This window comes from Gekko japonicus, unplaced genomic scaffold, assembly GCF_001447785.1.
Source record: "Gekko japonicus isolate JY-2015 unplaced genomic scaffold, Gekko_japonicus_V1.1 scaffold1820, whole genome shotgun sequence".
NCBI classification, from domain to species: domain Eukaryota; kingdom Metazoa; phylum Chordata; class Lepidosauria; order Squamata; family Gekkonidae; genus Gekko; species Gekko japonicus.
Genome location: NW_015173725.1, coordinates 75,189 through 86,889, shown reverse-complemented (window position 1 = coordinate 86,889; position 11,701 = coordinate 75,189). Strand labels below are relative to the sequence as shown.

General features: G+C 42.4%; 1 protein-coding gene across 1 annotated transcript in view; it reads right to left on the bottom strand.

The window, feature by feature from the left end:
* RAB18 (RAB18, member RAS oncogene family) overlaps positions 1 to 9,675 on the bottom strand; it is a 19,164-nt gene extending 9,489 nt beyond the window's left edge. The window contains exons 1-2 of the mRNA XM_015423386.1: positions 9,524 to 9,675; positions 5,851 to 5,906 (exon numbers count right to left, since the gene is read on the bottom strand). Of these exons, the coding sequence (XP_015278872.1) occupies positions 5,851 to 5,906; positions 9,524 to 9,591 (124 nt within the window). The 5' untranslated portion in view covers positions 9,592 to 9,675. The remainder of the gene's footprint in view (positions 1 to 5,850; positions 5,907 to 9,523) is intronic.
* Between the last annotated feature and the right edge of the window lie 2,026 nt (positions 9,676 to 11,701).

Below are 11,701 nucleotides of genomic sequence, written 5' to 3'. Positions count from 1 at the left end.
GGGAAAGAGAAGAAAAGGAGGAAAAGAAAAGGAAAGGGGAAGGAATGGAGGAAACCTGGGAGGCTTGATTGGGGGGCCTGGGAGGCGGGGGGGGCCTCTTCTACCCTCCCACGGTCCGCAGCGCTCCGGTGCTGGCCCAGGGAGGTGGAAGGGGGCCGCACCACAGGGAGGTGGGTGCGGGGCTTGCTGCCACTGCCATTTCTTTCGGCACCTGGGCTCCCAGAGCGGCGCTCTGGCGCACTCCGGCCCAAAAAGACCCCTGGTAATGAACTATTCTCATGCCACTTTGAATTAGATCTCATGTATATCCCATATGCATGCATAAGAATGTTCTCTACTGAACAGTAGCCACAAGAAGACTGACATCCTTGTTTCAAAACAAAGTTTGAGTCCAGTGGCACCTGAGGTATCTGAGGAAGTGTGCTTGCACATGAAAGCTTATACCATGAATAAAACTTTGTTGGTCTTAAAGGTGCCACTGAACTCAAACTTTGCTAGACAGGCAGACAGTATTATTTTCTCCTTCTGCCTTCCCATGGTGTGAAATATTTGGACTTGATGGTAAAATGCAGACCTTTTTGTGTGGATTTAAGTGACTTTCTGTGGCTGGAGCCATGTGGTTGTTGTCTCTAGATGAGGCTGAATGAGGGCAACATGACTTAAGGATCCAGAGAGTGCAAAGTGCACACCCCCCAAGAATTTTGTCAGGCCTTTTTCTTACACAACAAAATTGTTGGTGGAAAGTGCCATCAAGTCGCAGCTGACCGATGGTGACCTTTTAGTGATTTTTAAGGCCTGAGATGTTCAGAGGTGGTTTGCCATTGCCTTCCTCTGTGTCACAACCCTAGGCTTCCTTGGTGGTCTCCTATCCAAGTACTAACCAGGGCTGACCCTGCTTAGCTTCAGAGGGTCTAAGAAGATCAAGCCAGGGCAACAACAGAATGCTGGCACCGAAATCAGCGGTTCTGGAGTGGGTAAGCACTTCTCATCTTCCACAGTGAAGACAGAGGCAAAAAATGCATTTAGCTTCTCAGCCATTTCCCTATCATCCTTCAGTACTCCTTTTACCCCTTTAAGTACCACTTAATTGGGATGATCACTGCATTTCAAAGGGGGTCAGGTTAACGATGTCTTCAACAGGTCCTTTAAAAAGAATTTTGTCAAAGAGGTTCCAGAACTCTGTTCTGGCATGTTCCCCCAGAAAAAAAGCCCTGGGAATTGTCTTCCTCACAGCAACAGGCAAAGCTTAGCTTGTATTCACTTGAAGAAGGCAACTTGGTTATTTATTTAATATTTTTTAATGTTTTAGGCACACTTCTCTTTCAAGGGGTCAGGTTATTCATAATTTACTAGAGGAGGGAGGATGTCTTTTCCAGATAGTAGATCTGCTAGCCCTGTGAAACGTGGAGCATGCAGAATGTGTACCACTTACTGGAATGTTTGCAAGTGACTGAAAGAGAAACTTGCATAAGATTGTGGCTTTTCTTCCATTATTAAAAGTTGTTGCTGAGCATATAAAAAAAGCTGCGATCTTGCACAAGTCCCATTCTCTAATGTCACACTGTTCATACAAGTAGACCATTTATTTGGACAGGGCTTTTGCAATAATTTATTTTTCATGTAACTATATAGTACATTGGTGTGATAAGAATGTAACTTCCTTTTACAAAACAAACCAACCCCACTCATATATAGCAAAGGTCACTGCTAATTTGCCCTTCTATGAAAACTGGACTTTAAAAAGCTGAACCCAGAAGGCTTTGTATAGCAACTATCACAAAAATAAATAGCAATACTAACTTGATCGGTATTTCCATGCTTGTTGTAGGGTAGCTTCCGGTGATATCAGGGGGTGTGGCACATGCAAATAAGTTATGCTAATGAGTTATGCTAATGAGCTCCTGCACCTCTTTTTCTACGACATGACCCCTACTATAAGACAGTCTAACTGAAACCCCAGAAAGATTCAGGGGTATTAGATCATGGCTACCTTACACAGGCTCAGTTACATGAACCTCATATTACTTGATTAAGCCATCTATTTTTTTTACTCTGAAGCATAACTTTGTTCAAGATTCTATACCATTAAAGTCAAAGTCTGTGACACACGTATTTGATCACATCTAAAACACAGGTGGCAAAATGGACAGGTAGGCATTTTTCAGATTTACTACATATAGAACTACTGAAATTTCCTACCCAAGAGAGAATTGTGTACGAAACTCACCTTATGAGAATCTCCCTTTATATTAGCTATACACAAATCTCACTTTCATACAGCCAGTCCATTTCTGCACTGCCTAGTTAGCAAAATTCATTTGCATTAAAGGGGCAATGAAGTATGAAGATAGAAGCGAGTGGTACAAAGAACCAAATGCATTCACAGCAGACGATTCAGAGGAGCAAAATAGTGGCTGCAGCTCTTACTCTACAGCAGAATTGAGGGGTCCATTTTTCAGGTGACAGTTTGGGAAACACTAACAACTCTCCTATAGAATATTTTTCCCCTTCAGAATGCGTGAAATGTTTTTAAGACAAAAGTTTTACTCGGAACATTCAGCATTCAATTTCTCTGATGGAAGGATTAGGAAATTTTGGGAAGCACTTAAAAACTTCCATAATGCCCCCGCCATGGGTGAAATGTGCTAAGATATCAGAGGATGCAGCAGTTTGCAGCTCTCTCTTGCTTTAACAGTGGATGTATTTGCAATTTTGTTTGTGGAAGATGAAGGCATTTATATTTTAAATTCCAGAAGAACACCAGTGGTACAATTTTACATGTCAACATAACATAAATAATACAGTTTATGTTAAAGCAGTAAAGCAGTTTTAGATCTGCTAGGAAAGTACTGAAATAAATTTTCCCCAATTTTTTTCCCCAGGCAACAAGGGGGGGGGGAACACTTTGTCCCACAGCTTCAAAATCTCTACCTGGTCCTAAATCTGGAGCAGGGGTAGTGGTAAAAGAGAACAGCTTCCTTTGATACCTGCTTCACAATCAGGACATGCACACACACGAAAACTGAATGGGGGGGGAGCATCCACATCACTTTCAGGGAACAGTGTCTCGCACTGAAATCCACTATTTTGGATACAAGTGGGTTCATGTTGTGCCCTCCATAAAGAAACAAGAATGCCTCTATATTCCCAGTTTATCTTAACTGAATCTACCATTCTTCCAGTGTTATATGATACAGATGTCAACCCCTTATATTGAATGAGATGCCAGTGGAGGAATTCCTTCTCCTTGTAAACTTTAAACACTGCAGACTCATGTGTCTCTGCTTCCTTCTTTCACTCTTTGGTAGATTTGTTCCTGTTACAGCTGAACTCCACATTTCAAATCTTAGCATAACTTCTCTTGAATAAACCAGAGTGCTATATTTAGACATGGTCTTTGTACATCCTAGCGGCATGTGCAATACAAAAATAGATGCCATTAAAGTTTTTGTACAGTCCTCTTTTAAAAGCACTAAGCTGGGAAGACATTCCTTTCACAAGTCAGTGCTTAGAAATTCAAGTGCTTTGCTTAGCTCTAAGATGATCAGATTCCAAGAACCAAGTTGTTCCTTAGTCTTATTTTAACTGAATATGGTGTACTGCTATATAAGCATCTTTTAAAATGACATATCAAGTACCCCACAATAATGGAAGGCAGAATTATAACATCAATGCACACTCACTGAATTCTACTATGAACATCTGAATGTAGCATTTATTAACTTATCCTTTAGGTGTAGTGGACGGAGTGTCAGACTAGGATCTAGGAGATATAGGTTTGAATTCCCGCTCTCCCAAAGAAGCTTGCTGGGTGATTTTGGGCGAGTCACACACTCAGCTAACCTATCTCATAGGGTTGTGATAAAACGGAGGACAGGGGAATGATGTAAGCTGCTTCGGGTCCCCACTGATGAAAAACATGGGAGAATGAATGGAAGTAAACAAGTTTACAAAGCACATAAGCTTAGTTGTCCACAAAGCAGCATAGAACATCCTATGCAACATCCGTCTTACAAAAAAATATGTGGGATTTCTATTGCACTTGTCAGGAAATACACTCATGAACCTATTTACACTACAAATAAGAGGAACAGTTCTCCAAAACCAAGGCAAGACATCTCCAATGGAATCTTAAGATAATAGCCTTTACTCCAAAGAACTAAGACCTTATTTCACAGGCCTGCGGTGAGAATGGACACGATGGAAGTGTCAATCGCTTTGCATTTCAAGTGCTCCATTAATAAAGAATTAGAACGATAATCATATATTGTAATAACATAGGCAGAGCCCTGTTGGATCAGATCAGTAGCCCATCGAGCCCAGCAACCTGTCTCAGAGTGGGCAACTAGTTACTCTGGAAAGCCAACAATAGGGTACAGGGCCATACAGTAGCAGAAAATCTACCTTTCTATAAAACTGATCTACTACTTATCTAGATAATGCTCAGGGAAATGTAGCAAGAACTTCCAGAGACTACATCAGAAAATGAAAAAATAGTCCTTTAATATACTTCGCAAGTTCTCAAGGCACTGCTAGTTGCATCTGAAAAAACATGTATTCCCAAACAAATCATGCTTATATGCAGTTATGTCTAATTTTTTCTAGTACCACTTAATATCAAGTAATCATGTCTTAGAACTTTTCTCAGAGTCTAGCAATCCATGCCCCCCCTCCATTTTGATTTCAGAGTTTTCATTGTCCCTTAACCCCATCCCTCCTCTCCTCACTGGTGCCTGCCACTTCCCAGACATCCTCCCTTTTGAAATGAGAAGCAAGCCACACATGCCCCATGGAAGCCTACATCTCTTTGCAGCATCAAAAACAATACCAGAACAAAACTGGCTACACTTTACAAATGTTCTTCTCTATCTGGACATAGCCTACCAAGTCACATCTTGGAGGGCAGCTGGTTCTACAGGATCACAGGTCAAAAGGCCGTGATACTAGTTCTGCGGTGCCTTACCTCTTGCTTGCAGGGACTTTGTGACGGACATTTCCTTATTTAATGACTTCTGGACCTCTTGCTTGCAGGGACTTTGTGACGGAAACAGCAAGACATTTCCTTATTTAATGACTTCTGACCAAGGGTAAGCTGAACAGAGGTGGGCTGGACAAGTTTTCATAGGTGCTCATACAAACAGAAAACCAATCAGTGCCACATGAAACCTGAACTTCTGGTATTCAGTTCAAAACTGCTGTTGGCTACTACAAATATATATCCTGATATCTTTTGCACTGCACAATAAAGTGAAAATTTGGTCCACACCTGAACTATTATGAATGGCACCAGACATTGTAATTAAAGAGTCCCTAGATGCAAACTATTTGATCTCATCTACCAGTCAGAGCATCTTCTGTCTAGTGAGCAGAAAAATAGGCTACTATCGGGGGAGGGGCAGTGTCAACTCTACATGCTCCCACACTTCAAAAGAAGGAGAAACCAATCCTGTCCCCTTCTCCTGAGATGAAGACCTTACCCCTATTTGATGGGCACATTCATTTAATTTATCCCTAGCAACAAATTAAGGCTTATGCTGATAAAAGAAATTTAAGAAAGCAATCTGGTTTAAATATGGAAGTCTTTGTCCCCTATGGAAGCTGAAAACAGTTTTCTAATGCAATATCTAGATTTTTCAGAGTTTGATCCTAGCAATTTACTACTGACTAGCAGTTATTTTATCAAGTACATACAAAACATCTTAGCCCTGATTGTGTGTGCCAGCGCTCTAGTTTTCTCTGCCTAAGTATATACTTTCTGCTGCAACTCCACTTCTATTGGACAGTATATTAATTCAGCATCAAACACATATTCTAAATTTAATCAAAGTATCAAAAGCAAAAAACCCTTACCAATTGTTGCTGCAAGTTCAGGATCAAATGTATCATCTGTGAATCGTAACAGAAGGCTGTTCAAAGGGAAAAATGGAGAAGAAAGAAAAAATAAACACTCCATTAAATATATTCTAGAAATGGACCCAGACTACTAACGTTTAAATATATCGACACACTGACAGAAGGCTGTTCAAAGGGAAAAATGGAGGGAGAAGAAAAAAATAAACACTCCATTAAATATATTCCAGAAATGGACCCAGAGTACTAACGTTTAAATATATCGACACAACACCATATCATGAGCCAAATAATCATACTGTAATCTTCCAGAACCTTTATGGTTTTCAGAAAGAGCTGCTGCTACTCCTTCAGGATTGCATAACTTGTGCATATTTGCAGTTGACTTCCTTTTGAGAAGCATCTGATTACCATAACATTCACAGTGCAAAGCAGAATTCAAGTGTCTTAGAAATGATGCATAAAGAATCTTAACTGACATACAAACTGTAGAAATGACCCATCCAAGTTAAGCTTCCATGAGAAGGCCTATTTAAAAAGATTCAGGGATAATTATTATCCAGAAATTAATAGTTTATTTTTGAAATTTACAATGAAAATACTTAAGGCACGGTGCAAATACCAAGTAATCTTTCCAAATCTGCCATAACATTTAATATTTATACACTGCTTCTTTACAGAAACTGCTCAAGGCAGCACAAAACAATTAAGATTCAAATCACAACACATAATCCAAATAAAATTAACTCAGTCACCAAAAAGTCTTTAGTTCAGCAGTCATAAAGCAACTAGTATAAAGGGATGATACACAGCACAAAAAATCAAACCAAAGACAGCAGGTGCTGGAAGACTACAGGTCAAAATCCATAAAAACAGACAGCCAACCAAAAGTGGGATGAAATTCAATTAACAGCCTCTTCTGCAGACAAGAATGTTTTGCCTTGGTGCCCCACTAACCTTTAGGGGAAAGGGCAGAGTGCTGCTACTAAGAATAAGGGCATAGACTTAAGCTTTAAAATGCAGCCATTAAAAATTTATCATTTAACAAGCTAAACATTAATAATCTGTTGTGAAGTTATTCTAGGCATTAATTTTTTACACACTCCATCTTCATATTTATGATGCATGACAAGCAAAAGGCCACCCTACACTTTTCTATTAGAAGCCTTGTGCCCTGGGCTTTCTCTCAGGCCACCCAGTGACTTACATTCTCACTGGGCACAAAGTTCTCCAAATTCTTCTGGAAGTCACCAAACCACCCCTTAGCTAATTTATTCTACGAACTCCTCTTGAGCACTTTTAATATTTATAGCAATATGTAAATGATAAACAAAACCGTACGGTTTAATCAGTTAGTGTTTCACACTACTGAGAAATTTCTTTCTCTTTGCCACTTGACTCACTTCCAAGGGTAAAGAGCAGGGCTTGAGATAAGGAATGAGCAGGACAACACAAAAGGAGGTGGTCCTTCAGGTCCCCCAATTCCAAGCTCCTTAAGGCGCCAGCACACTGAAGTGTACCCAGAAACCAACAGGCATCCAGGTCAGATCTTTCCACACAGGGGTGCTATAATTCCTGTGTGCAGCCCCAACAGCAACTTGACCATCATGTTCCATTTGATTTACCTGGGCCTGCTTGACACTTTTACACAGCTGTTGGAAAGCACCCAGCCTACAACTATAGTATTTAATAAATCAAATAAGCAGCAATTTTTTAAAAAGCACTAGTTCACCCCATAAGAGAAATATATCATGTAGACTGCTCTCATTAATTCCTACATGCCCTGGGGTTTTTTCCTTTGCAGATTTTATTGGGGGGGGGGTTTAACTAGGGTGTCTGCATAAAATGTAAAACCGTCCCTCTATTCTCTCCCCTCTAATCCCATACCATCTATACAACCAGTACAAATTGAACTTGTTTCCCCTACAATTACAAGTATTACAGTTGCTTCACTTGCCAAGTAAAACTGAAGATAATCTTCTTGCATTGGCTGACTAATGGTAAACATTCAGCTGTAAGAATGTGAACCTTCCCAAGGTCACATACTAAAGAGATGACCTCATCTGGAAGATGTCATCACACCTGCCAGCACAAAGTTCTTGCGACATCTTACAGATCCAAAATGCTATGGTACAAAGGGAAACGTATACCACAGGTGTGGTTCTTTACCATCAGGTTTACAAGTTCAGTGTTATAGTAATTCTATATGGTGCTGCCCCAAGAAAGATTCTAAAATACTAGAATAAATGAAATACGCCTGACATTTATGTAAACAAGTGACTCAGCTGCATGTGCCAAATAAGTCAGATGGAAGTTGTGAGCATTTTTAGATCAAGGAGAAAAACCCCTCCCCATATAGAACAGCTGTTTGTGGTGAACTTTACTATAGATTTTACTTTACAGCCTGAATTGTAGCCAAACATTCATGTTCTTATTATACATAATATATTGATTAACCAATGTGATGCAGTGTTTAGAAAGTTAGGAGGCCTGAGTTCAAGTCTCCACTCAACCATGAAGCTCTTTGGTTGACTTCCAGCCACTACATTTCAGCCTAACCTACCTCACAGGATTGTTATAGGGACAGAATATGTGCATGGTGTGTGTGTGCGGGGGGATTAATATATACTGCTCTAGTGCAATGAAATGAATCAAATACAAAATATCTGAAGAACTGAGATTAAACATACAGCAGATAAGACTATCCAAAATGGCAAATTGTCTCATTTCCTTAAGAAACTGTTCCACTATTCAGCAATGGTATCTAGCTACTTATTTCTGAAACTTATATGACTAGGGACTGAGTTTGCTGCAGAAAATAAGGAAACATTCCCCTCCTCCAACTGTTTCCAAGCTAGAAGAATTAGAGAAAAGGTAATCAAAAGAGCTGGGCTGGAACCTTGGTTTCCCAGATTCCCCTCCACCACATATATGGGCAAACCCCTCCATTTTACCTGCAATTCTTCACATGTAAGATATATCAAAATAGCGACTTGTAACCCAGAAAGAAGCACAGAAACCAGAGTCAGGAGCAAAACCTGGACCTAGTTCCAAAACCAAGTCTCCTGTAGCCCAGAGAAATAGACAGAAAGTGTGGGGCAGTACCTGAGCCTGTACAAAATAAATATTAAGCACTGTGCGCTGCTCTGTACAGTGGAGCAGGACAGTCAGGAGGAGGGGAGTCATGCCAAGGGGGGGATTACCAAAATGTCAGGCTGCGCGAGGGAGGGGGGTCGCGCAGTCCCAGACCCACTCCACACCCACTGAGCCTCCCTAAGTCACCTCCCGGGGGTCTGCGTGGACGGGACGGAAGCGGAAAGAGACACAAACGCTGCCCTGAGCCTCTTGTTGAAAGGACAGAATAGAACGGTTTGTGACAGAGCCGCCCGTGACGAACAAAGGGGGACGAGCTCCACCCGACCCACCCAGGCCTCTCTGCCTTCCTCCCAGGGGGCCGTCAGGGGCCGGCTTCCCGAGACAGAGGGACGCGGCTTCCAGTCAGAGTCTGGGCCCCCGACACCTCCCCCCCCCCGGCACCAAACCCCCCACAGTCGGGTAGCCGCCATTTTTTCTTTCCCCATACGGGGCAATCAGGCGGCCGAGGCCTGCCCGAAGCGGGGCGGAGAAGGCCGGGAGACGGCAGGAGGTAGAGGCCACGGCTCAGAAGGCCCACCTGGACTTGCCGACACCGCTCTCGCCGATGATGAGTATCTTCAGAGTAGTCAAAATGTCCTCGTCCATCTTGACAACCCCACAGAGAGCAGCCCGAATTAACCCGATCCGCAGGGGCGCCTCCTCAGTCCTTACGCAGGCTGCCACGTCTTCTGCGCATGCGTCCCTTCTCCGGTCGTTTCCGCTCCTCCTTGGACACCAAAACGCGCATGCGCTCGGGGCCTTCCATATCCTGATCGTAACTCCGCCCCCTTTCCCGTGTGTTCCGTGAGTAATAATGCATACCGGAGGATGGAGTCGCGTGTCCGACTGTGAGTCAAAACTGCAGCCCTGGAGGGCATCAAATCCTATTGTTGCACTCATTGAGATTTTGTGCTGGATGACGTGTGGGACTGTATCGCACGTGTCAGAAACCTTTAAATACGTTCACGGTAGACAACCAAAATGTTCTCATTAGTTATTCAAAAATTTAAAGCGACAAAAAAAAGAAGGTTTTCCGCCTTTTAAAAGGCGATCGGATATATTGTGGCATATTGTTGTTGTTGTTGCTTTAAACCGCCCGAGCCCGGAAAACCCGGGCTCAGGGCGGTATACAACAAGACAACAAATACAACGTCTTTGAAACAAATTAAAACAGATAAGATCACAGCACCATCCTAAAATGGTTTTCCTGATAGTGCCACTGGCCTCACGGGGAGGCAGGGGGTGGGAGAAGAGGAAGAGATTGGATTTATACCCCGCCCTTCACTGCCCAAAGGTGTCTCAGAGCGGCTTACAAACTCCTTCCCTTTCCCCTCCCCACAACAGACACCCTGTGAGGTAGGTGGGGCTGAGAGAACTCTGACTCTTTTTCAAGAACAGCTGTGCCAGAGTTATGGCTTGCCCAAGGTCATCCAGCCAGGTGCAAGTGGAGGAGTGGGGAATCAAACCCGGTTCTCCCAGATTAGAGTCCGCGCACTTAACCACTACACCAAACTGGCCATCTCTGTTATATTCATTTTGCAGCATGGGGAGGGGTGTAGGAGTTATACTGTAATTTCAGTGACTTCAGTAGGTTTAGAGTAGTACATATGAACGCACGTGAAGCTGCCTTATACTGAATTAGACCAGTGTTCCATCAAAGCCAGTATTGTCTACTCAAACTGGCAGCAGCTCTGGGGTCTCAGGCTCAGGTCTTTAACATCACCTCCGAGTCCTGCTCAGTCCTTTTAACTGGAGATGCCAGGGATGGAACCTGGAAGCTTCTGCATGCAAAACAGAGGCCCTTCCACTGAGCCACAGCCCCTTCCTGAAGATGGCACTACATCTCCTCAAAGATGGTACTGGTATAGCTCTGAAGATGGCAATGTAACACAGCTACCTCTCTGGGGAATCAGATATTTGAAACAGTCACACTTTTTTTTTCAATCTGTTTTGCTTGGCAGGGAGGAGGCTGTGCTAGAGCACAGCACTGAATGTTCAGTCCTTTGTAACTATTGTGGATAGCTGAAAGAGAGTGCTGTGATTTGAACAGTGTGGCGTTTAATACTTCAGTCCTTGAGGCTTTGTATTCCAAAACTGACAACTTTTGGATCCAACAGGGTTGCAAATAAACTGTGGCCTCAGTATAGTGAGAGCTTGTCTCATAAGAGCAGCAAAGATTTATTTTAAAAACATGTTGCAAAACAAAGTAATAAGGAGATGCGTGCATTCAGAAAGTTAACATATTCATTTGCCTTCAGTTCCCATAAAATACCGGACTGTAATTCTGAAGACAAAACTGGAGGATTATGCTGGCACTTACAGGTGAATTTGCCTTGGACGAGGTAGTTGAAGAAAATGGGCAGTATACTTTGGCAAAAGAACAGAAATAATTACAAAGAAAAGAGTACTCTATAAAAAGGGAAGATTGTGAGCTGCTTAGGCCAAGCTAGATTTTAACAAGAATGGTAACATTCTCCTACTATTTTCTAAACAGAATATTGCCACTTGGACGGCTGGTGTACATTGCATCACTGCATTTTTGTGATTGATCCAAGGTAGAATAGAACATCTTTAACATAAATATAAGCTCAAAGAATAACCTTTGGCTGCCTCATTGCCTTCTCCCTCATTGCTGATCAGCAGCATTGATTTTGCATCTCTTGGCAATCAGGTCCAAAAAGGTAAGTGTGAAGGGAGAAGATTGAAAAGAAAAAGG